At 38.0% G+C, this 26,876-nt stretch overlaps 2 protein-coding genes across 4 annotated transcripts; one reads left to right on the top strand and one right to left on the bottom strand.

The window, feature by feature from the left end:
• Positions 1–5,363: 5,363 nt before the first annotated feature.
• On the bottom strand, positions 5,364–17,436 carry LOC111868479 (serine/threonine-protein kinase PINK1, mitochondrial). The gene is made up of 9 exons (XM_023859141.2): positions 16,816–17,436; positions 13,386–13,545; positions 12,696–12,909; positions 11,699–11,878; positions 9,838–9,960; positions 8,913–9,087; positions 8,061–8,306; positions 7,180–7,281; positions 5,364–6,617 (listed from the first exon to the last, which is right to left on the bottom strand). The coding sequence occupies exons 1-9, from the start codon at positions 17,209–17,211 to the stop codon at positions 6,381–6,383; spliced, it is 1,833 nt and encodes a 610-aa protein (XP_023714909.1). The 5' UTR covers positions 17,212–17,436; the 3' UTR covers positions 5,364–6,380.
• A 101-nt stretch (positions 17,437–17,537) lies between these two features.
• On the top strand, positions 17,538–25,365 carry LOC111868480 (ubiquitin-conjugating enzyme E2 J2). 3 transcript variants are annotated; one of them, XM_023859143.2, is made up of 6 exons: positions 17,538–17,621; positions 18,254–18,396; positions 18,485–18,610; positions 21,406–21,514; positions 22,552–22,680; positions 22,807–25,365. In XM_023859143.2, the coding sequence occupies exons 2-6, from the start codon at positions 18,278–18,280 to the stop codon at positions 23,029–23,031; spliced, it is 708 nt and encodes a 235-aa protein (XP_023714911.1). In that variant the 5' UTR covers positions 17,538–17,621; positions 18,254–18,277; the 3' UTR covers positions 23,032–25,365. The 3 variants fall into 3 exon arrangements, with proteins under 3 accessions (XP_023714911.1, XP_023714910.1, XP_023714913.1); XM_023859142.1 differs by lacking the exon at positions 17,538–17,621 and adding an exon at positions 17,653–17,992; XM_023859145.2 differs by lacking the exon at positions 17,538–17,621 and adding an exon at positions 17,673–17,709.
• The last annotated feature ends 1,511 nt before the right edge of the window (positions 25,366–26,876 follow it).

Raw genomic sequence — 26,876 nt, 5'->3', positions numbered from 1 at the left:
GCGCGGCCTCAACCTGGCTGCCTTAATCAGGTTATAACTTGAGTTGCATACGAAATATTGTGCAGTATAACGTTATGTCATAAAAATACGTTTTTGTGGTTACCATCAAGTGTCTCTAATTATGGAACAATAGCAGGTGTCAGCTTGGCGTTAGAGTGGCTCAGGTTAGCAATCGCTCCCCATAATGACCCTCAGTTCGAAGTCTCGTTAGAACACGACCACATGGAAAATCGAGAAGGATAGGTGAAGATACACGTATATGTAGTCGTTATAATGGCCAAGTCCGTCTGTCCCATGCTGTATAACCCAATACGGCGTTATCACAGAAATAATTTATAAATATAAAAAAAAGTTATTTCAGGGACAGCTCCCTGTATCATGACCATGAGTACGTAAACCTCGTACGTTTTGTAGCGACCGTGACAAAGAGACACGTTTACAGTACTTTACGACGTGATGTTTAACAAAAACAATCCCTGAAATTGCTGTGAAAGTTCATTTACACGGGGACAACATTAATATTTATCTTATAATAATGTGTCTTGAAGGCCAGAAGTGGATGAACTGCGTTAAGATCGTGTCAAACGGCGGGCTTTGGTATTAACGTTGTTGAACTTTCTTATAGTGCTACCATTGATTAACTAATTGTTAAGTTGGATCTTAGGGCCATAAGTTACGAGGATGGGAGGTGGATGGAATTGGATTAGGATTGTATTCAATGTCGGGGTTTTGTATTTGTGATGTTGAATAATCGGCTACTTCTACCAGAGAGTTATTTATTTACATAATACCATTTATGAATCTTATTTTTCCGAAAAGTGGGATTGATACGGGGTTAAAACAGAAGGGGATATACAAAACATCACTGATGATCGTGGTGTAAAGACCGGTCAAGGCATTGATTCATTCATTCATGAATCTTATTTCCTCATATTGAAAATTAATCTAAAATAATATGAGAGTTTTGTAATATTTTACGGCTTATGGCTTAGTGTCCTGACAAATTATCTAACTGTTGAGTGGTATGTTAAGCCATTTTTTCACCCACACAAAACACTGCACGTGTAGCGCCTCAGCCATGACATTGTACTGAACCTCAACACGGCATTATGCCTGTTTGTATTCTTTTCCAGAACCTGTTTGCATAACAAAATAGCTTTATGCGAGTCTACTGTAGGTTACATGTAAATTACTCGTATATTTCACCTGACGGAGAAGTAGAATTTTAATCAGAGTTGAAATAGTGTCATTAAATAAGCTAAGAACAATTACTTCTCGTCGTATTAAAATAAGTGCATGACAGAAATATCGATCTTATTAAGATCTGTAACTTTAATTAGAAATCTTTTACGTATACACAAAATTGCGTGACGCAACTAACACTATCTCTATCCAGGAGAAGGTGAATTGAATTGAATTGAATTGAATTGAATTTATTTACATTCTATAAATCCTAAGCAGGTTAGTACCTTTGGATACAGAACAAGTCAAAATGTTACATACATAAGTACAGGCAATTTTAGCTTAAAAATTAATATAACTTAATTTTACATCATTCTCTATTTACATTGAAGTATTCATCTAAAGAGTAGAAGGAATGAGCATGTAGATAATTCTTTAACTCTGATTTAAACTTTTTAGTATCATTGCCCAAGTTTTTAATACTTTGTGGCAGATTGTTGAACACTTTTATGCCAGTAAAGTAGACTCCTTTTTGATATACTGATAAAGTTGATGAGGGTAGGTGGAAGTTGTATTTTTGTCTAGTATTCATGTTATAGACATCAGAATTTAATTTGAATTTATCTTTGTTGTAAACAACAAATAGGAGAAGCGATAATATGTATTGCGATTGAAGCGGTAGAATTTTTAATTTCTTAAATAATTCTCTACATGAATCTCTACTTCTACATCCTGTAATGATTCTAATTATATTCTTTTGTATTTTAAAAATTATTACACTATGTGAAGAGTTCCCCCAAAATATTAATCCATAGTTCATAATAGAATGAAAGTAGGCATGGTAAACCATCTTCAATGTTTCCTGTGACATAAAAGGCTTAATTGATCTCATCGCATAGCAAGCTGCATTTAATTTAGGTATAATTTGTTCAATATGTATTTTCCAAGACAGTGTACTGTCTACATGTATTCCAAGGAATTTTGTATCAAGTACTTTACAGATTAATTTGTTGGCATAACTGATGTCCAGATCAATTTGGTGGTTGTTTTTAGTTGTGAATGATATGTAATGGGTTTTATCAAAATTTAATGAGAGTAAATTGGCTTCGAACCATCTGTTTAAGGCTTCAAATACAATATTTATGTCATTTTTAAAGTTGTCAAATTTAGAGTTCTTAAATATTATACTAGTGTCATCTGCATATAGAATTGGTTTAGATTTATTGTTGATGGTTTTAGATAGATCATTTATGTAGAGAAGAAAAAGTAAGGGACCTAAAATTGTGAAGCAAGTAATCAGCAAAACTGGTCGAACTTAACTTTTCTACTGTTTATTTAGGGTAACACTGAGCTTCACTGTACCAAAGACAGCGGTAAGAGTCTCCCGAAAACCATGCTGATGTTTTCAGTTTGCACAGTACACATGGGAAGACGTTAGCAATTGCCTCGCCTTCTTACCGTTCGAGATTATTAACTCGTTTTGTAATATGACAGTCCTAATTCGCCGAGAAATTACGTATGAGTTCCAGAGTTAGTTTTACCAGTTCTTAATTGACGTTTCAATTATGGAGAAATAGTGTAGTTTTTTCTACTTGAATAAACACAGTGGAAAATAAATTATGAATTTATACCTCCATCTACTTGTACCTAGTATCTAAGTTAAGAACGCATAAAGCCTATCCCATCACCCACCCGCATGTCTTCATGCGTTGTTATTAATTATAAGCACAGAGACAAATTTACCTTTTTTATCTTTACAGTGTAAAATCTGTAAGTTTGCAATTCATGTTCACAGAGGTCAACATCAGGGTCACAGAGGTGTGCCTTATTCTGTCTGTCCCCTAAAATGGTGGTCGTTGTTGGTTGATTATATTTTCATGTAATTTTATATTTGAATTTGATGAAAATACATCTTATTATATTCAGCACTATATTATCTTGGCTACTGATAACGTTGTTAAATAAGCCATAAATAAATGATCGGGTCTCTCTTGTAAAAATCTGTGCCCAAAATGATCATCTGGTATGAAATTAACAAATAGCTGCAAAATTTAAGGTCATCATAAAAATGACTATAAAGAGTACTATTGTCTTCTTGGATGTGACATCTTGTAGTCCGGTGCCAATTACTGGCGGTCTACTTGGCTAAATTTTGTCACACCCCAAAAGATTAAGAAATGCCTGCTTTACTTCCACAGAAGCATTTCACATTTGGTTATTCATTCTGTATTTAATAGAAACAAGTTTTATCTAAGTTATAAAGTATATCAAATTATCCTATGAATGTAGTAACAGTACGTTTTCTTCCTGATACAGCATAGTGCAAAGTTGTTCTCTGTCTGCAAAGGAAAACACCTGTGGCTGTAGAATTTAACAGGCCCAAAGAATATTTTGGTTTATACTTTAAGGTCTTTTTTGGAAACTTATCAGTTAATTCATTCTGTTGCTGGCAAGGGACAAGGGAGAAGTGTGTGTTCAGTCATGCTTCCATGGTGCCTTCAGGCAGCCCAAATTTTACCTCAACTGTTAGTAACTTTGCAAATTATTTTGTATTTCTATTTAATATCCACTTTTGAATACCAATGTCCATATGTTTATTATCCCATGCTGTAATTACATACATAATATTAATTAAGAACACTTTTATTGCCAAGTAGTTGTGGCTTCTGTTAAATAAAATAAGTGAAAGAAAATGTTTCTGAAATTCAAATTAAAGACAATGGATGTGAGAGCATTCCTGATGTGACAGTATGAGAGCATAATTGTGTACAGGACCCAAACTTTTAAGTTGCACCCAGGCTCATAGAAATGTTGTTATATTACTGTCGTTACTTACTTACGTACTCATGGAGCTAAGCCCTTCTGGAGGAGCTGCCAATTCTGCAGCTACTCAAGAATTTCCCAGCATTTTATGGAACCTGAAGGTTCATTACCATGTTGACAAAAGCCTTCCACTGGTCCCTATCCTGCGCCAGATCAATCTAATCCGTACCATCCCATCCTATCTCTCTAAGATCCATTCTAATATTGTCCGCCCACCTACACCTTGGACTTCCCAGTGGTCTCTTTCCTTCTGGCTTCCCCACCAATATCCTATACGCATTCCTCATCTGTAGCCCCATTCGTGCTACATGCCCTATCCACCTCATCCTCCTTGACTTGATCATTCTGATTATACTTGGAGAAGATTACAAGTTATGAAGCTCCTCATTATGCAGTTTTCTCCAACCTCCTGTCACTGCATCTCTTTTTGTCTCTTTTGTCAGCACCCTGTTTTCAAACACCCTCAGTCTATCTTCCTCCCATAATGTCAGAGCCCAAGTTGCACACCCATACAGAACCACAGGCAAAATTATAGTTTTGTATATTCTAATTTTTATGTTTTTGAACAACAGACGAGAACACAAAAGGACCATTAAGCCAATATGCCACAGAAATGCGATACTCTGAACTTCACAGGTACATCATTAATGATGAAAATTTAATTTACTAGTACAGGTATTTCCAAAAATATCAATTACACATCTTACAACACCTTACATAAGGGTTTCAGATATCAGACTGACTACTGCCTACAATGAAGAGAAAGTGAAGCAATTACTGAAGCATGCCTGCATGTACAAGTAAGTGTAAGCTGAAAGCACTGGCATAATTTTGGGACAACTTCTATCATTACTATTAGTGTACTGAATGAAGATCAATGTCTCTAAATGAGTAACAGAAAGGTCACAACAGAACCATTCTGCACATGATTCACCTTGCCTTCTCTTTACTGGGGGATTATAGTGTAACCTCTAGCAGCCGTGGGTTGCATTGTTGCAATGTCACATTCAAGCCATCTGGCAGGCTTTGCATTATACATATTTTTTTAAATTTTAATAATACTGTTAACCCCCAAATTAAAATATGGGCACAAACTCCATGGTACCAGGAAACAAGAAATTCCCATTTCCTGCACAATCAATGTTAATTCAATTTCGTGGGCAGCAGGTTTCTCTTTAGTTGAAATGTCTATCATTTTCCCTGATTCTCTTACCAGGCTCAGAAAATTCTGTCACCACTGGCAAAGTACAACTCAAAGTCATAAATGCAGTCATTAGGGTAATGGTAGTTGTCGAGACAGGCAGGATTTAAATAACCAGGACATTAAGTCTGGCCTAAAAATAATGAAGTAGAACTCATAAGACTTTCTCATCTTTTATTTATTTGCATTGGACAGTAACTTACAGGACTAGCATTTTAAAACAACAAACCATCTCCATAAAATATTGAACTTGGAATTTAATATGTATTTCTTAACATTAGCATGGGTTGCCAGATATACTATATACACTATATATTTGAATGTGTGCTGACTGTTATGTAGTTAAGTCTTAGTATGTTACACATTTAAGTCTAATTTGGGGCTACAGCTATAGTACAATCATATTAATAATAAAATATACAGCTTTTATTTCCCTAGTAAAAATATAATGAAGCTAACAGTACGGTTATCATAGCTTCTATGATATTAACACATCCAAAATTGTTTTAACAGAAGGTTTCCATTAGCTGAAACCCAATTAAAACAAAATTGGCTTACATCAAAGGGCATACTCATTGTATCCTGAAATTTAACAATATAAACTAGTCTACAGTTGCTTATAAGGACGAAGTAGTCCAACATTACTGTAATATTGATGATTACACAACAAAAAAGAAATTACTACATATATGGCAAACTTTTTAAATAGCATTAATGTAACGATTCAGGAACAAAGAGTTATGTGATGAACTAGAATCAATTTCGTTTTCTTGTGCCTTGTGTAGAAGTTTCCTCTTCTACCTCAGAATTAAGAGGTCTCATTACACAAAAAATGCTTAGAGCAGCTATATAATTCCACGTTACAGTAACAAAATGTCAAACAAATTCAATTAAATTCTGACCTAAAAAAAGCATCTAAATAAGTAATAAATGTAGAATAAATATTGAGTCATATACAGATAATTATGACAAAATAATTATGTAGAGCATTAAATTTTAACTGGTTATTTTGCAACTCATGTCTGAAATTTACAAGTGATTCTTGAATACACGTTGCACGAGAGCAACTTTTAGGTGTACTTATGCTAAAGATTTGGTTCTGCCACTTCCCCCAAAATTACTAGAACTGAATATACAGATTATGAAGCAAATCTAAATGTAAGCAAACAGGGCATTACATATTATGAATCCAGTCGAGGGCTGCCCGAATTTCACGCAGCTTTACTCTCATGAGGAATGAAGCAATAAGCTGGTATTCTGGCAGGGTGCGCCGAGTGCCAATCCCTCTGGGGGGACTAACACAACCCTCTCCTACCCCTTCAGTGTTAAAGCTGCTGGAAGTAACAGCTGCGCTCAATTTCCTCCCCTCGCACAGCACCTTAGTTGTTAGACAAAGTAGCCACTGCAGGATCTGCAAACATTTCATAATGGCCAGTGCTACGAATTTCATACTTCATTTTATTGCATAATCATCTCCAGTGTTATTTGGCATATATATCAATAAAGCAAAATAAAATTAATAGATAAGAGAATAAGATCATACAGACACATTTTAAGAATGAATGAAGACAGGATCTCAAACGAAGTTTTGAACACAAAAACAAATCACAAGGCAAAAACTAGTTCAAGATGGGAATAACAGATCAAGAAAGACGTCACATGGGAGGAAAATGGGGGGACAGTGGAAAAGAACACACAGGTACAGAGGTTTGGTTCATAGGTGATTCACATAAAAATGGTTTGAATGTATGAAGAGGAGGGTGAAGGAGAACAGAAGGACGATGAGGAAGAAGAGCAATACAAAAATAGAGTCAAGAAGCATACCAAAGCCAAAAACAATTAATACACAATGGAACAAGGATTCACCTCTATCTAACATATGATGATGATACAATTTTGCTTGCAGCATCAGAAAATAATGTAACAAATATGACCATGATAATGTTAATATGACAATGATAATCTGAAGATACCTCATTGCTAGATGGCATGTATGGTTCATCTGGGTGAAGCCAAGCACTTGGAGCCCACAACAGAAGTTGGCATACTGTGGCAGCAGCTTCTGCACCAAGGCGCTACAACACAAAATACTGTAAGCTTTCAAACTGCAATACTAAAGCCAAACTTCATCATTATGCGAATGACTCAACCAGATTACATGCAGCAGACAGGAATTTTCTAAGGGAAGATATTTTGGGGTGGATGATGTGTTCAGTATCAGAGACCATATAGCCTAGAATAGTAGGGTAATGAATTGCAAAGGATTTGCAAAGAAGTGGTAAAAAACACAACACCATGAAGACATATGGATCCACTATTCTTGACCTTGGCACTACATGGAGGTGACTGGTCAGCTTACGCCCTGCTGTTTTACTCCAGGAGAAAGAGCCCTCGGTACACACCGGATAAGAGGCTGGGTAGGCCCCACAGCCATTCTGGATGCTGTGGAGAAGAGAAAAATTTCTTGTCCCTGGGAACAAAGTGGTTATGGCCTGGAGTGACTGAGAAGAAACCTCAAACAGGATAGTCAGTCTTCTAGCCAAGATATGAACCGAGCAGCTCCTGATTATAACTTGTGTTACCAGTAAACCAGCATGTTTGGAACAGAAATATTGTGCAATGAACAAGATAGGATGTTAATGTACTGTCAACCAATATCATCCGTGAGACGTCAACCACTCTGCCTGAACAGCTATAGCACATTTCTGATGCACCGATACAACAGCACAGAAACAGATGAATGGCTGTAACCTCCATACCAAGCACTCTTTATCACTCCATAAAGTATGCCTAAAAATGAAACTTCCAGATCAATGAGAATCTTATGTCTGGAAACATGAGTTATATTTCTTACCTTGGATGGGTTCCTCACAAGCAGGTTATGAATAAGGTTGGCAACAGTGACTGGCACTCTTTCTGGTAATGGAGGCAAATCTTCTTCTGTATAGGACACGTTGTTCAGGGGTGGCCTGGTATCAGAGCTACTGGAGTAGAATGGGTTTTCCATACCAAACAGTTCATACGCAATGGCTCCAGCTGCCCAAGCGTCTGATTTGGAATAGTTAATTCTGGTGAAGGGACCAGGCTCTGAGCACATTACCTGAAGTCAGAGAAGGTGCACAGGTTCACTTCATTACAAATTTTCCACTAGTTATTAGTTCTCACTTACTTACTTACTTAAGCTGATGCATTTATGTGATCTTTATATTCTGTAAAATGTACCCAGATCGTTTTTAAACGCAGATTTAAAATTAAAGATGCTGTAATTAAAACTGATCCTACACATATACACTTAGCTAGAGTGAAAAAAAGAGGTAAAGCTATCCTTGTAACAGGCCATGGAGGCCATTTGCACTCATTTGTGTCAGAGGCTGAGTCAAACCCACTGCCACAGTGCAGCTGGAAGGATTAGGTCAATTGAAAATCCAATGACCTCATTGGGAATCGAATCTGTGATCTTCCAGCTTACTATATAGCACCTCAACCAACAATGCTACCGCGTGGGTAAAATGAACAAAGAAAAATGGTAGCATTTGAGATCAAACTCACCATCACATTCACTGCCTCCAGAACAATTTGTCATAAAACAATATTTTCTGATTACAGACATTTTAAGTGACTAACTTCCAGGAAAACTGTACCATGCTGGAGTTACAAAATTTCTTGCTGTTGTTCGATCAACTACGTTTAAGCTCTGGTGACATACCTCTGGTGCCATGAGTGCAGCATTGCCGCCTTTCTCAGTATCTGGTGAGTGGTATGGTAATGATAAACCATGCACCCTGTCAGCTAGACAGCACCCAAAATCAGTCACTGCCAGGAGAGGGCAAGTATCATCTCCCTCTGATAAATCCAAAAGGATGTTATCACTTTTGAGATCCCTGCAATGAAAGGTTTCATCATCTCAATAAGTGGTTTTTGGTCAGGACATTAGTATGTGACAAAATTAATTAACATTCATGGTATAAGCATTCCAAAATGTTTGTTTTAATGGTATCAGAGAGAAATTCTGCCAACTATATCAAATGGCACAGAACTTAGTGAAGATAGGTTTCTGTGCCTCTGGAAGTGTATAATGCCATTTGGAAGTTCAAGAGTAGCCAATGAGTTTTCATAAACATGGCTCTAATGTCCAATTTAGTAAATTCTTACAATAAATTGGACAGATCATGTAAAATGTAAGGCTTCTCATCATTTTGAAATATGGGCCCTTACAAAAAACAAAGGCAAAATCCCAGCAGTGGATACAAAATTTTTAAGAAATTATTGTGAGAAAAAACAAGAAGAGGAAACAGTATAAATATAATTGTTAGGAAAAAAGTTGGAATTTAAAATTTATTAACAGTATTTGAACATAAATAACAATTATTTGGTCATGCAAAATGAATGGATAGAACAAAGGTCCAGGGAAGGGCACTAGAATTGCAACTTCAAGGAGACTTACGCAATCACCCAGAATAAGATGGTGCAGCAAGGTACAGGAGAAAGTGACAGGAAGGAACTGGTAAGAAAGTGAACCCGAAAGACTGTGGGAATAATAAAAACAGGAGCCTGGTAATTTTCTGTTCACCAGCCACTTAAAACAGAAACAATGTCAGAAGACAATATGTGACACATACTAACATACTAACCTATGTGCAATCCCATGCATGTTAATGTGTGCAATTCCCTCCAGAAGCTGAGCTAGGAGAAGGGTGCTCACTCGGATGCCCAATTGCTTCTCTTGGATGTACTTCTTCAAATTACTGTCATACCTGCAACCCAACACACTTAGGAATTAACCCTTTAACCAAATTCTAAGACAGACCAATCTGGTGATCAGCCAGTATAGTGACTAGGCTGGATGACCAGAGAATCAGGATTCAATTCCTAGCAGAGGAACAGATTTCTTCTCCCCTTCACCATAGTGCCCTGGCCAGATGTAAGTCCACCCGGCCTTCTACCTCATGTATGTCGGGGTCTCCTTCATGGGAGTAAAGTGGCTGGGAAATGAAGCTGACCACTCACCTCCATCTAGTGCCATGATTTAGAATGTATGGAACTGTGCCTCTGTTCTCCCATACATCTTAATGGTGTTAGCACAGAACAGCTTTAACTTTTACCTTCTACTTTCAAGATTGTGTAGTATTAGTTCTGTCATATATTTCAGAAACTGTTACAGCAGTAGATTCTAACATCTTTAACTACATTTTAAACTATTTATTTGAAATGTCTCCGAACAGCTCATGCTGATATTTTCCAAAAACACTGTGATATTTCCTCACCTGTAAGAAGCATCATGCCAGAAGTACTGAATGAAAGAATGTATAAGGGGTGGGCTTCTTTGCCCTTGCACCACGACCACAGTGATCTATTGTGCTTTCATGCCAGAAGTAACTAAGTTTATTTAGCCAAGTGGATAATTTTCAGTCCAGTGTGACATACAAGTTTACAACACTTCAGTCTTTTTCACCTTACATGTTTCAATTCAAAAGAATCATCTTCAGAGGTGCACCACTACGATCAGGAAACACCGTCACATAAGATGTTTTAACCATATGCACTTAAGCTATGAAGTGGTGCACCTCTGAGGATGATTCTTCTGAGTCGAAACATGTAAGGTGAAAAAGACTGAAGTGTTGTAAACTTGTATGTCACACTGGACTGAAAATTATCCACTCTGTAATTACTAGTGTGACGGACAAAAATGAGACAAATCCAATTTAGTTAGCCTTTCTCCATATCTACAAGCTGCAGTTCCTTTTGCAGTGAACAGTATCATTACCGCTTTAAAGAAACTCATCTCTGTCTTGGTTACACTTGCATGACAATACCACAGAGCTATCATAATTCAAAAAGCTGAACTGGAGTTGTGATGCAAATGTGAAACAACAAGCTATTTACTGAGAAACATAACAATGAAGGGCTTTTCCTTTACTAGTTTTCATTTGTTTGACTACAATCCTACTCTCCCCTGTTCACTAATTTACACCACCCCTGAGGAGGTCTATCTTCTGAGATTGCAATGCCATGTAGTCTGTTGAAAGTCAACCAACAAGAGAACATATTGTAATATTTGAGGTTTTCACGGCGGTGACTATGGAGAAAGCAGCCTTCTGGGATGTGGCGCCGTGTAGATATTGTGTTAACCGACATTTCGGAGGAACGTATCGCCTCCATCTTCAGGGTAGAAGAAAAGAGAAGAAAGTTCACGAGCGACGAACCAGCGTGAGCAGGTGCTAACAGACTAATGTCTTGAGGCGATATGTTCCTCCTAAACATTGGTTAACACAATATCTTCATGGTGCCACATCCCAGAAGACTGCTTTCTTCAAGAGAAGATATTGCTTCCAACTTCAGGGTCGAAGAATAAGCAAAGCAAGAAACCAGTATCAAGCATACAGCAAGCAAAAATGAACTACATGGTGTTAATATCAGAAGATACAGCCCTTCAGAGGCACTGCTGTGAGAACCTCAAATACTACACAGAACACTCCTCTCCATATACCACACCTCTTCATAAGCAGGAAGAGACTCATGTTCCTCCCATAGCCTGCTGGGTTGATACGAGCAGGAAGTGCATCTGGATACAGAGACAGGGACCCAGGCAACATGGGAACACGGTCAGCAAACACATAGTACATCTGCACAATGTTCGGATGGGATGGCAATGTTTTCTTTCGATCCACCAGGCTGTAACACAGTCAACACAGTGAGAGAAAATCCTTCCTTACACATTTTGCCCTTATCATAACACTGAGAAAAACCTGAAACCTGACAATAACACAGACCTACATCTTGAGCATTTATGAGACCAAAATGCCTTATAACATCATTTCTGAACATTTTCCAAATGATGTAGTTCTTGTTCTCAAAATGAAACTTCATGCACACTTTGGTCTCAGAGAGAAGCCTTACGCAGTATTTCAGTGATTATTTAATTTGTACTCAGACTATGTGCTCTCATGCATCATAAACACAATCTGATAGATTTTTCCATTTTAAACAAAAGTGTATTTATTCCATAAAGAGGAAAATTTGGCAAGGTTTTTCTCCAGCCCTTGTCTATCTGTCTGAAATAAACAAAAAACAAAAACAAACTCAATGGCCTGTAATCCGCAAGCGAACTCTGTCTGATGACAGCTGAAATATATCTTGTGTGCTCTCTAATTATGAAGCATCACATATCCTCCACTTCAGAATGACTACCCTATAGCATAACATATATGTTTCTCACCAAGTACAGACATCTGCTGTCTGTCACCTCAGATCCTTCTACATGCCTGCCTGATGATGTCTATCAGACTTTAACATTTTATCAGATACTGTACCAGTACAGACCAAAATTAAATCTGCATCACAACATTTAGTGTGAACATGAAATACCAGATTTAATTTAAGTCATTCAAACAGCATAGGAGACTGAGCCTGTGAACAGATTAATTTCAAGTACTCAAAGAATGTACCAATACTCAAATAAGTTAGGTCAAGAAATAAAGCTCTCCATCACCTCTTCTCCCAGGAGCTCAGTTCCTCGTTCGTAAAGTGGCATTTTGCTGGGACAGTTTCCCTGTACATTGCTCGCAGGATGGACATGGCATTGGATTCTGCATCATAGTTGAACATCATCTTAACAGCCAATGGGAAATTTGACAATTCTTGCTCATTTGTGTCGACTGTAACGCTCATTTCTGAATTTTGAAGTGCCTCAGTTTTCTCAGACTCTGAGGAAGAAATCAAGATGATGTGAATAAAATTATCCAAGTAAGACAGGAATCTATAAGTAGTGTCATGTTCCAAGAAGTTTCCCCACTAAAATTTGATATACGTTTATCTCTTCCAGGATACATGTTCAATTCAATTTAAGTACTGACACTGACTGTGAAAAGAACACCAGTCCCTGTGCCCCATATCAGTCAGCCCATAGTGCTTACTGCTAGTTATCATCAGCTTATCACTACCAACATCACCATGAACAGAGCAGCTAGAATACTGTTGGGGAATACGGGGAAATATGCTTGAAGGGAAAGCATAACAGCTCAAGCTAAAAGTGGAAGGGGTCAATTTTATGGGGTTTCGTTTCATGGCTTCAGTACAGTACAACGAAATCCACAATTCTTACAAATGAATGTCAGGAATTCCAGATGAACCGTTAACATTAATTGAAAAGGTAGTTGACACTGTTGTCTGCGACCAGTACCTTGCTTCTTGCGAGCCGCATATACGGCAGCACTACAACCTTTTGCAATCAGAGGTCCCAGAACTAAGCTTCTGAGTCCCACAGGTTCCTCATCACCTTTTATCTCACTTTCGCTGCAGTCAGTCTTTGAAATGTTCCATTGCATCCGAGAAACTGCCTCCTGCAAGCACAACAGAGCCATTACAGCAACACTTCAATTTAATAATAATCTGCAGTACATATATTTTCAAAATGTGTTCTTTACAACTTTGTATCTCTCATTGACACTGACACTCATTTACTGGATACACAAATCTATTGGTGTTAAGCTAGCTGCACTACAGGGATACTGCATATATCATAAATCATGTATAACCAACTAACCAGCCGACCAAGTACCTAACTCACTGACTCACTTAACGAAGCTGAGTTCTTATTGAGAAGCCACCAATCGCTCAGCCGCTAAAGGAATTTCCCAACATTTCATGGAACTCTAAGGTTCATTACCACATTCACAAGTGCCCACCTCTAGTTCATATCCTGAGCAAGATGAATCCAGCCCATCCAATTTCTCTAAGATCCATTTTGATATTATCCTCCAATTAATGCCTAATGGTTAAAGGAGTTTAGTAACAGCCCTATGTGTGACATCCATCTTTAAAACCAGCGGTAACTATATACAGTGCCTGCTTTAACATTGCACTGTGCACTCCACTAACAGAATGTATTTATACGAGTATGTTCCATATAATTGTCACAGTAAACATTATTTCCCTAAACAGCATTAACTGGCTGGTCTTTGTAATACAGACAGAATTTGCTTCCCGTGAGTACGGAACTGAGTTTTTATATAATATTTATATGACTGTCAAGGTTTAAAGCATTATAATAAACTCATTATTCAACTGGTCAAGCAGTGTTATATATACTTATGAGCAGGTCTGAAATCATTTTATATTGAAGTTAGTTGTTTACTTTTCACACTTTACATTGCTGTGACTCTACCCACATGTACTAATGAGGATGGAATTACCTGCAACACAAACAGTGCAAAGTACAGTTCTCTGAATGTGAACCTTATCATCAGATTCTCGCTGACTCATTGTCCACCCAACCGCATCCTATTATTTACCTAACTTTCAATAACTGTACGTCATCAAATTGCTGATAAGATATTTATCAATTAATATTGCCAAATAACATTAAAGATTTAAATTATATGAGCTGCACAGAGCACAGACATGAGGTTTCAATTCAAATGTTGCAGAAATTTATACACTCAAACATTACACATTCATTCACAAGAGGGCTATAATTTTACTTGTGCTGTGTGGGGCTCAGGATAGGGACCAGCAGCAAGTTATTGTACATATGCTAATACAACTTTGGGTTTCATAAAAGACATGAAATATCCTGACTAATTCCGTGACTATCAGCTTCTCAAGGAGTCTGCTCTATAGTTAGGATATATGGGTATAAAACTTAATCTCCCATCCAAAGGAGCACTAACTGAATATGAAGAGCTTCATCTTCTGAGATATAATGTTGAGTAGGCCGGTGAAATTCAAATGAGGTTCCAGAGGAAAACACTGCCTCAATCTTCAGGATTGAAGACTAAGTCAAACAATAAATCAGCATGAAGCAGGCAGCAAGTGAAGCCTTTTAATGGACTATATGGCATTGCTTCCCAAAAGATAGAACTCTTCATAACCATCGCTGTGTGAACAAGATCCTGAGGAGCATTTCTGGGCCTCTGAAGGACAAGAAGAGGAGGAAGGAGGGAATATATAATGAAAAGCCTCATAATTTGTACTTTGCACTTAATAACTGAGAGAGCCGGGATAGTGCAGTTGGTATAGCAGCTGGCTACAGGCTCGATGACAGAGGGATCAGAGTTTGAGACCCAGTAAGGTCAAGAATTTTCTCTACTCCACATCATCCAGACTGGCCCTGGGGCCTACCTTGCCTCCTATCCAACAGGTACTGGTAGCTCTTTCCCAGGGGGAGAGGGAGTGGTAGGGCCATAAAGATGACCACTCACCTCCAGCTAGTGCCGAGGTCAAGTAAATGTGGATCTATACATCCACGCCCCCATATGCCTTCATGGTGTTGTGCTTGATTAGTTAAGCATAGGAGAAACTTTACTTTTACTTAATAACTAATTCAATGGAGATGAGTCACTCTTCAGAAGCTAATAGTTGTTTAGCCATTCAAGAAATTCACAGTATTTCATGGAATCTGAAGGTTCATTACCATATTCATAAGAGCCTGTCACTGCCCCTGTCCTTAAGCAAATGAATCCATTTGACATCCTCCCACAATATTCCTTTAAGATCCATTTTAATATCATCCTCCCAACTATCCTAGGTCTTCCTGGTCATCTCTTCCTTCCCAAGTGGGCTACAAGCCCTGCTCATCTTATCCTTTGTGATTTGATCATTGTAATAACATCTGGTGCAGAGTACAAATTATGAAGCTCATCATGCAGTTTTCTCCAGCCTCATGTTACATCTTCGCTCTTAGGTCAAAATATTCTCCTTAGCAACATTTTCTCAAAGACCCTCATCCATGTTCTTCCCTAAATGTGAGACCAAGTTTCACACCCATAAATTAATGCTACTAGCATGATCAAATCAATGAGAACAAAACTGGGAGGATGAGAATATGAGAAGTGCATACAAAATTTTGGTCACAAAACCTCAAGGGAAGAGATCACTTGAGAAATGGACACAGACCCATTAGGGTCTTAAGGAAATGGTGTGTGAACTGCATTCTTCTGGCCCAGGACAGGCGCCACAAGTGGGCTCCTGTCAGCATGATAAAGTTAGTTTACATGTTTAGGGAGGCATGTTATAAGGACGTTCCATAGAAAGACACCACTGTGGGAACCTCAAATCTAACACATTCTCTACAAATTGTTCATTTTCTGGAGTAAGATATTATGTCTACCCTAATATGTTTTGGGGCCTTGTTCTGTCTCCATCTTCAGGCAAAAACGAACTCTACTTGAACTATAAGAAAAGTCTTCAATTCCAAATAAAACTGAATTTTTCAAACTGAACCGACACTCCCAGTGCAAGAATAAGATCTGATGGAGTCTACATCTGTGACTGCTTGCAATTTGGTAATTTCAGTGTCAACACCATATCATCCTGTTTCACTCACACTGGAATTCTGAATAATAAATTCTAATGATTGACTGACTGATTGATTGATTTCGTCACTGTAGATCATTGTACATGATATAGGACAAGTCAAGTTAATTCATTAAAATTACAATAGTTACAATTGTTTATGGTTGATTACAATTTAGAATTAGTTAGATATTCTTATTTGTGGAGAATTTGATGGAATGAAGAATGTTAGACTGTATGTATAAACTCTTCTCGATGTGTGTGTGTGTGTGTATGTATATAAGTAATTCCAATAACATGCGACTCTTTTTACTCACTCTGATCTCCCAGCATATGCCTTCTAGCTCGTCATCCTTGGTTAATATTCCTGTCCCAGATGCCAAACTCACCCCAACCAAAGCAAAAAATGGTGCAGAATCGCCGAATAATAATCTTTTAGTTGCTCTCTTACGTAAATCGGCAGCCAGAGAATTGGTGACTCTTCTAAGGACGTTGTCAACAAACAGTCGTCGGGCATGGGCATGTACTTGAAAGCCAACATTTCGAAATACAGACTGCACTGCCGATGTACTGGATTCTACTTCTGCTCCGTTCGGGAGAATGTTGAATTTGACTCCGTCCACCACGTATTTCGGATTTTTCTGAAGCTTATATGTTCGCAGAAGTATACGACCATTCTGCAACAGTCGATGGATGACTGCACGCAGTGACATTTCGTACTCTTGCACCGAATGCGCCCAAAGGGGAGCAAATCCTCCAACAAAGAGCTTCACTTTGATTTCTTCTTACACTCGATCGATAAACTACAGACCCATCACTCCAAATGCTACCCCCTAACTAAACTAAACTAAATTATCTCCTACATACCAATATTCCGTCCCTCACCAATTACTGTAGATCTGTAGATAACCTGGTAATGACTGATAACCGCTGGTAACACCCCTACGAAGCTTTCAGCTGTTTGCGCAGCTGTTTACGGAGATGACGTATTAGTACATAAATAGAGTGTATTTTTAAACCAGTTTCAGCCAAATATAAGTTGGTGGAATTTTACTAATTTGTAAAATATTCTGCAATAAATTGTGTGTTACTACGACTACATTTTATTTTTTTAAATTTGTAGGTCAGTCTTGTACGATCTTGTAGGTCTTGTAGTAAAAACTGACGATAGGTGGCATAAGTGTTTTCCGGAATATGGAACATATATTTCTGTAATTAATACATTGTTGGTTGTAATAGTTAAAGGCTGGAAGGATTGCGTATTTCTTCTGGAATGTTAATCGTATATTTCTTAGGAGACCATTGTTTGTAGTATTTCTGTGAATCGCGTGAGCTATTCTTGTAAAATCACGTAACCTTGAATTGGGAGTAGACATGGAATTTGTGGATGAAACTGTTGTGTTAAATTTGTATTTTCTGTGATGGAACTTTTCTCCGTAGGAGTTAGGAATGTTGACTGAAATTATTAAGTTGTCACTACATCGTTATTAATTGGTAAGGCAATAGGTAGTTGTGGAACTTTTGTTCGGTAGATTTTCACAGAATGTGTGCATAGTAACCTCACGTATGACAATCCGTCATCGACCATAGTGTCACAAGAACGTGACAATTTATACGGAGACCAACTACATCCTGTTTGGGTTGATTAAGTCATATTTGTGTAGGAAGAATGTTGGCCACTTTTAAAATTGTTTGCATAATGTTTTGTATGTTTTTGATGCTTTTAATTTTTCAACTTTTACAATCCTCTTCCAGTAATGAAAAAATAACGAACCGACAATGAGCACGCGTAAGACAAACAGTGCGACAGCACGCCTAAAACAAGACTATTTGCGGCTGAAAAAGGATCCAGTTCCTTATGTTGTAGCAGAACCACTACCATCAAATATCCTAGAGTGGTATGTATGACGTTATTTTGTGGTGCAATGTGAGACTGGTCAGTGAAGATTTGAAACAATTGGAACATTGGTGTTTTCATTGTTTCAGGCATTATGTTGTCACAGGTCCAGAAAGCACACCTTATGAAGGAGGGCTGTATCATGGGAAACTCGTGTTTCCACGAGAATTTCCCTTCAAACCTCCTAGCATATACATGATCACGCCAAATGGAAGGTTGGTACTTGGACTCTTTAGGTGCTGTTTACAGAGTAAAATAAAATGCTTTATGTGGAGGTAAAGGCCTAATGTCGTTGAATCTGACCTCACACAAGGGCTAAGACTGTTGGACAGAGTTTATTAAATTTTCTGAGCAATTCTGCAGAGAACACTGTTATGAATTCTTTGTACATTTACATTTATTTTCACTTCATGGATCCAATCATCTCCCCATAGGGCTGGATATAAAACATGTCACACATTACAAATTCATGATGACTATGCATCATTCGTCCTTTATCCAATAAAATGTATAATTAGGCCTCTCACAAATAGCTCAAGTTGTTAGGACAACACACATGGGTTGTGGAAAAACCACTGTCAAATTCACGCCTTGCCATTCCACGCACACTGGCAAGCCGAATCAGTAAAACAGTTACATTATAAAATATTAAAATTCATAACAAAAATGGATATAATACATACTACCACACTTACAACAAGCAAGTCTCAACAATATATAATTCACACACACAGACCATTTATTAACTCTTAACTTTTCAGCCCCTTGCATGCTTGACAAATTCATCAGTAGAGTAAAATATGTTACTTTGCAAATAATTTTGTAAAACGAAGCTAAATTGCTTTTTGTCATTTTTTAAAACTGTGATATTTGACAGCAGAGAGTTAAATATGTACTTCTTTTGGCTTATTATGGACTTCACCCATCGTCCGGTATGTAAAAGACAAAAGATCACGACGTTTCGGAGACTGGATCTGTGTCCGTTTTCAGGTGGATAGGGAAGGATAAACCTACTCAGTTGGGCCCGCTAGAAAGAGCTAGTCTCAATCACTGGACCTACCCACCTGAAGACGGAGACAGATCCAGTCTCCAAAACGTCGTGGTCTTTTGTCATTTACATACCAGACGATGGGTGAAGTCCAAAATAAGTACAGTGTACACCATCGTCAGAATCCTTTCGAGTCTATCAGAGAGTTAAATAGCTTGACGCCTGAATAATACACCCCTCTCTGATAGGATGATAAATGAAGGTATGTCATGTTTAGCTTCTGGAACAGGTTACAGATATGTCACTCTCTGAATATACCATGCACTTCAGTTTCTGCATTCACATTGCAGAATGCTGGTAATTGTTGACTTATTTAAATGCTTTTTAAACTGTGTGTGTTATAGAGCACTGAAGTACTGGAATGATTATGAATGATGAATAGGAAAGGATGCAGAAGGAAACTGTTGTGACTTTGATTAAGGTACTCCTCCAATGTGTGGCAGTACTGAACAGAACTGTGTCACCCTTGATCAGGATAATCTAAACCAAGATTAATGCTCAGGGATGGTTGTGTCAGTCCAAAGTCTATAGTTACCAAGTCATTTACAATCATTGTGTTAGATTTGGTTCATATAGTTTTAATGTTATATTTTAGCGTCCTGTTGCACTGATTTAAGTCCATGATTTATTTCAACCGTCTTCCAGTGCATACACTCATCTATCTCACTCCTCTCTCTCGCACTACATGTTTCGGCACAAAAGTGCCAGTATAACAGTATAACACACCCAGTCACAGGAGCAAGACACAACACAAAGCACAATACACACACGATAGTGAAAGAGTGCTCCAACAGAAGAGGATAGCGGTGACTTGCATAGTGAGATACGACGTAGGGTTGAAAAATCCTGAACACTTTTNTTTCTGGCCTATTGTACCAGCTCAGATGATAGGTGAGGGTGATTGTGGAGCAATTGGTGGAATGAAGATTGGCAGGGAAACTGAAGTACTCTGAGAAAACCTGCCGCAGTGCCACTTTGTCCACCACAAATCCCACTTGACCAGACCCGGGATCGAACCCAGGCTGCCGCGGTGGGAAGCCAGCGACTAACCGCTTGAGCTATGGTGCGGCCCCAATTTTACTCTTAAGTTAGATTAATTTATGGAGGCCAAAGGCCTTGTGTGGGGATAGTGGTGTATGGCTCTACTGTTCTTGACCTCAGCAGTAGATGGAGGTGAGTGATGAGCTTCCACCCTGGTTGCTTTAAACCCAGGTAAATAGAGCTCCCAGTACCCATTGGATAGGAGTTTGGGTCAGGTGCAGAACTGTTCTAAATGCTGTAAAAAAGAGAGAAATCTCTTCTCTCTAAATGTGGCATGTAGCCCATTGCTGTACCAACTGAGTAATATTTATATTCATATGTTTTTCACATTATAACAGTGTGTGCTGTCTTACTTGCAGGTAGAGGTGTGTCAGAAGTGTGCCAGGGTGGGAAAGAATCTGTAACTATTTCTGTAATTTTATGAAAGAAATGCTCTTGTGTTTTTGCTCTCATGTACACAACACCGTTGTGATGTTCCAAGGTTCACTAATTTTATCCAGTCATTTGCACCATCACTGTACATTTATCATCGTGCAGCCATAATCAAGTATGTTCATGCAGAGTTGCATGTGTAGTGATCAAAATATGTTGCTCCAACAGAGTGTCTAGTGATAGTGTGAGTGACTGAATAAAATCACACAGCCTTAAATTGTCGTAAAATGGTTACATACAGCAAAATGGAAACATAATACCATTTGAATGATAATGCATCAGGATGCTTCAGTGCAGAATTTACCAAGGAACTTTAGTTCACTGTATGAAACATTTCAGGTTCTTTTGGTGTTTGTGTTTCGCTTTAGTTTCCTGTGCCAATTTTATGTGCATTCACCTTGCTCATCCATGCTAGTTTCATTTTCTAAGGGTGTTTTGTTCTCTTGTGTCATTAATGCATGTCATGTGATGGTATCTCCTCATTTACAGGTTCAAGACCAATACTCGCCTGTGTCTGTCCATAAGTGACTTTCATCCTGACACTTGGAACCCTGCATGGAGTGTGTCCACTATTCTTACTGGCCTCCTCAGCTTTATGGTGAGTAACTGTTTCAAGCAGACAGTATTTTTGGACATGTTCTTGGTGTAAGTTACTGGACTGGTGGGAGGGGCTGCTTCCATTACATATGAGGCAGGAGTCTAGGTGGACCCCCAGAGCCAGTCTGGACCTGGTGGTGGAGAGAACAATCACCAACCCCCACCTCCAGTAGGAACTGAGCTCTGATTTACTGTTTGGCCAGTTTTGAATTGTCTCTATGTGGTGATCAGCCATAAATGGCCAGTGCACTACTGTACGCCCAGCAGTTATGAAGTCAGTACTTTGGAATGTATAGAATTCAGAGTGTCTGAAATATGTGGGTTCATCATCATCATCATCATCATCATCATCAGAGAGTCATGTAGATTGCGATGTGGTCATTAGAAAATTGTCCAGTAAAAATTTTACAAGGTCGGTTGTGCAGACCCCATTGAGATGGATTTTCTCAAGTTGGATGCTCAGGGCCTTGTAAACTGGAAGCAAAAGTAATGCCCTGTCTAGAGAGACAGGGTTTTCAGTAAATCTGATGTCAGAGATAAGCAGGATTTCAGTCCATATCATCATTCCTTTGGGAGTATAAAGTCTGTAAACAGCAGTGCACATGTACGTGGAGACCTCTGCATCCTTCTCACTAAATTGCACACACCTCAGATGGAAACAGGATGCACAAGGCCCACAGCTGTTAGCAAGCAGATGTCTTTATCTGCAGCCATTCTGAGCATTAAACATACAACTCCTGAGTACTGCACTGCCATCACAGCACAAACATGCCCATGCACTGTTAGAGCTGAAGCAATAATGATGGTGATGATTGCAGTGTTGATGTTTTTGGCGGTGGCCATATGCAAACCATTTTAATTGTTTTCCATGCTTTTCATTACTTTCCACGCCTCACAAATGACCAAATAGGTTGGCTAGATCATAATTAAAGGCATTAACCATAACAGTAACTGAAATATGTCAGTGACAGACAGGCAGGATGTTGACTCAATAAGAAATGTTTGTCAATTTCTAATGTTACTATTTTGTGTTGTCAGATTGAGAAAAGTCCGACACTGGGAAGTATTGAGTCATCTGAGTATGAGAAGAGGCAGCTGGCTGGTCAGAGCTTGGACTTTAACCTCCGAGATAAGGTGTTTTGTGAGCTGTTCCCAGACATGGTTACTGTAAGTTTTATATAGTAATACAGTAATGTTATTTTACAAAAGAACGGTACATTCTGTTGTTTATTTATGTAAATAAGTAGGTAGGTAGGTAGGTTTGATATATGGTCTTTATATTAAATCTTTCAGGACATCAAGACTGAACTTGAAAGAAGGGCAGAAGCAGAACGAGCTGCTCGAAGCAACCCCCAGTCTGTAACATCAAATGACATGCAAGCACTCTTACGGAATCAGTTTGGCAACAATGACCAAAGTCCGCTCCACAGTGCCATTACAAATATCTGTGTCATCATAGGATTTGCAGCTTTTGCTTACACCGTCAAGTATGTGCTGAGGAGTATAGCAACAGAGTGAGATCGCAGCACCATTATGATGACAGTTTGTGGTAATGCTGTGATGTGATCATCAATCAGAAAGTCTGTCAATGATTGCAAATGATGGTCCCTTTCTCCCCACCTCCAATAAACAGACTGCAAAGTATGGTTTATCTGTAGTTTCAAATTTCTGTTTTCATTTATTTCTCAGGGCTGTACATTTTTGCCTGCAGGCCTAACATTTTTGATGGAAGTTAAAATTAAGGGCACATGCTTGGTTAAATTCGTGGATTGGATGAAAATATTAGTTGGTATAAGAGGCTAATAAAATTTGACTTCCTGTGCAAGTAGATGGACATGTGTGACAGAAGAATTCAGAAGCATTTGTCAATAATTGCCAGAGCTGGATGAAAATCCATCATCCATTGGTTTGCTGATTGAAGTAACATATTGAATTATTACTTTATTATGATCATAAACATTTTCTTTTGAAATTTATCCCTAGAAGTGCCAATTTCAATTCCTGCAATACCAAGCCACAGTCTTAAGTTGTCAGAGCTTCTATTTGTTATGGATAAATAATATAATGTCTTGAAGAACTTCAAATTTAAAAAGAACTGTTCCTCCAGATGATTCTTGACTATATAGTTCAGATAAAATGCCTTCAGATGTCACATGCTGTCATGTAGCAGTTTTTATAAAGGGCAAGATTTTTGACACGGCAATTGTAAGGTTGAATACCAAGTTATGATATTGAAGTATTTATTCCCCTTACTTCTTCACTCTTACATTATGTGTTGCCAGCAATGGATGAAAGTCTCTTGAATTGGACTGTGCCTAATGGTACTTGGAAATTTCACTTTCTCTTTGTTCCTTTTATTTTTAGTGTTACTGTTATCACAATATATTTGTCAGTGCTAGAACCCTTTGTCTGCAGAATGTGTACTCACTATAGACCTGAATGTGCAGTCAGAATAAGTTCACTAACTGCAGTATTAGGTTGTTCTCAGCCACAAAAAAAAAATAAATATTTACTTGAATAAGTTCTTAAAATGGAATGTAATTTGAAGAAACATTCGTCATCCAATATGTGGCAGTGAATATTAAGTTTATGGTATTCTTGGGTCAGATGCTATACAGTTTTGTAGATAGGTACCAGTGTTTTGGATTAACCTAATACCTTCATCTTTTAACCTGGAGTTAGAAGCAGCAGGTTCTTCCAAAATATTTGTATCTATCAAACTGAATGGTATATGGTACTGTGATATTAAATCCGTGTCAGAAAACTGTCAATAGAACAGTAAGATCTGAAGGAATAGATATATTGAATTGTCTTTAAATTGGAATTTGTATGTTGTATGGGATTTATATTTAAGTAACTGGAAAGATTAGGATAATAATATTAAAAGTAATAGCAGTAGTTCAACATACACTTTATTCTCAAACTGTATGATCACGTAAGTTAAATGAACAAATGTTCAGTCCCCATTTAAATTACAGGTAGCTATAAATTTATGATGGCTCCCAGTAATCAATAGTAATAATCTCAGTTGTCAGGTTCCTCACAGTCTCTGTAAATTAAGGTCATTGATCCTGTACTGAGGCCACAGAAAGAAGGGATAGATAGACCCATCGACACCTCCCTGAAGCTTTTACTCTTTCCTCTCCAGTGATTGTCCCTATATTCCCCTTGAGCCATCAGCCATTCACACAAATATTGGTAATGATAACCATGTGATAACTTTCAGACATGATATGTGCTTTGTGATGACTGGCATAGATCAGAGAAATTAGGCAGAAAGGGGAAAGCCACAGTGTCATCCTCCCCACCATCCTTGGGACTTCTCTCTGTGACTGCAGTATAGTTCATGGAGTAGCATGGTGCAGGTTCTTCTGAATGATCAAAGAAAATGTCATCAGCTACCCAAATGATGCACCACTGTTCCATTTTATAGCCTTAATGACCTTACATTCCAGCTCTGAAGTCTCAAAATTTGTCCAGAGTCCAAAATCATCATTGGTTACAGTTAATGGTTTTGGACTATCCCATGATCTGCCATTGATATGTACTAGACCATAGTTTTCTAAAGCTTTAAACAATACTACTCATCTCTAAAGAACCGTTAACCAGTAACTTTTACCATTGATAATGAAGGATGTGTCTCTGTGCCTTCCCACTAGTGCACATATAAGATATCAGTAATAATTACATAAATTTGAAAGAGATGATTATTAGTATATTGACTAATAATTAAGCTGAATATATGATCAGTTTCATACAGCCAACTAAAAATGTATACATAGGACATAGATTCAGACATGTTAATTTCATGATGTTTTGTTATTGAATTGAATATAATTTAATTGCATAATCCTTCATGCTTTATAATTTATGGTTCCATAATTTTGTGTTTCACTCTGCCTCTGAAGTAAAAACTAAAAACAAGAGAAATAACAGTGAGAAAGTTAGAATTTAAACATAAATACTTTGGAAGATAAATAATTAAATAATGATACAGTTGTATGAATGCATTCTAAGAATGACTGAAGATGGAATAAAAGAAAATGAACAGGAAACCAAAATCCTCCATGCTGTGTAATTTCTGATTCCCTAATTTTGCATTTCACACAAGAGTCTGAAAGGAAAACCAGAAACGGGAGAGAGGAAGTGAAAGGTTAGGATTTAAACATAACCTGGAAGATAAATAATTAGGTAATGGAATACAATGATATTTACACATTTTAAAAATGAACAAAAACAGAATCCCAAAGAAGGTTTTGAATATGAAATAAAAATGAAAACCAAAATGAAGACTGAAATGAAAATGGGAAAAGCAAAATATTGAATATGTCACACAGAAGGAGACTGCCTCTATGGTGTAGTGGTTAAGTTCCTGGCTAAAGATCTGGAGGTCCGGGTTCGATTCCCAGCTCTACAAAATTTTTTCTGAGAAGTAATGGGTCTGGAATGGGGTCAACTCAGCCTCATGAGGATAATTGAGGAGCTGTTTCAGAGAAATAGTGGCTCTGGTCTAGAAAACCGGAATTAATGGCCGTGGGGATCTGTTGTGCTGACCATGCGACAGCCTCTGTCTGCTAAAGTCAGCACTAACTTCACCAACAAGCGGCGGTTGCTTGGTTGGTATAGTTCGTTTGCGGACTAAAACCACGTTTTTTTTTTGTCACGCGCAAGGAAGGAAGAACATGGCTGAAACCTGATGAGAAGCAGCAGCTTTTGGATGATAGAGATAAGATGGAGAGAACTGGTTGTTAGATGACCCACAGAAAGTGTAAGCACATAAGCACCTTCTGCAGCAGGTGCGGTGACATGGTATCTTCTTAGCCTGGCTCCGAGTTTCTGTTTCGACTAGTGTGACACTGAGCCACAGCAAGTTAAAGTAATTCCCTGATTTGACGAATGTCCCAAGATCAACCAGTATTGAGCTTAACAGTAATCTGTTAAATAATAAATTGTGAAAAAGAAAGCAAGTGGCCATAGAGACAGAAGTTGAGAGATATCAGTTATTTATTTAAGTTCACTATGGCCATGTCATAGCTCAGGTTGTTAGTCACTGGTTTCTCATTGCACAGGCCCAGGTTCAATCCAAAATTAGTACAAGACCTGTAGTGGGTTGAAGCCATTTTTATCCAAGTACCAAGGAATATCTCACCCCATTCTTGTGATCTCAATCGTCACTTATATTCAACACACAGTCAGTTGTGTGTTGTTCTTTATGGGAAGTGGTAAAGTTTCCACTGTACTACCATGAAAGCATATACAAGTCAGTGTGTTCTTCATGTCAACTATGAGTACAGGCCACTGGTCATCTTTATTCTCCAGTTGCATTAATCTCAAAGAAAGAGTTTCCATTTCCCATTAAATAC

Source organism: Cryptotermes secundus, unplaced genomic scaffold, assembly GCF_002891405.2.
Source record: "Cryptotermes secundus unplaced genomic scaffold, Csec_1.0 scaffold203, whole genome shotgun sequence".
Taxonomy (NCBI): Eukaryota; Metazoa; Arthropoda; class Insecta; order Blattodea; family Kalotermitidae; genus Cryptotermes; species Cryptotermes secundus.
Note: the sequence above shows the minus strand (reverse complement) of the source record. Positions and strands in the feature narration are given on the sequence as shown.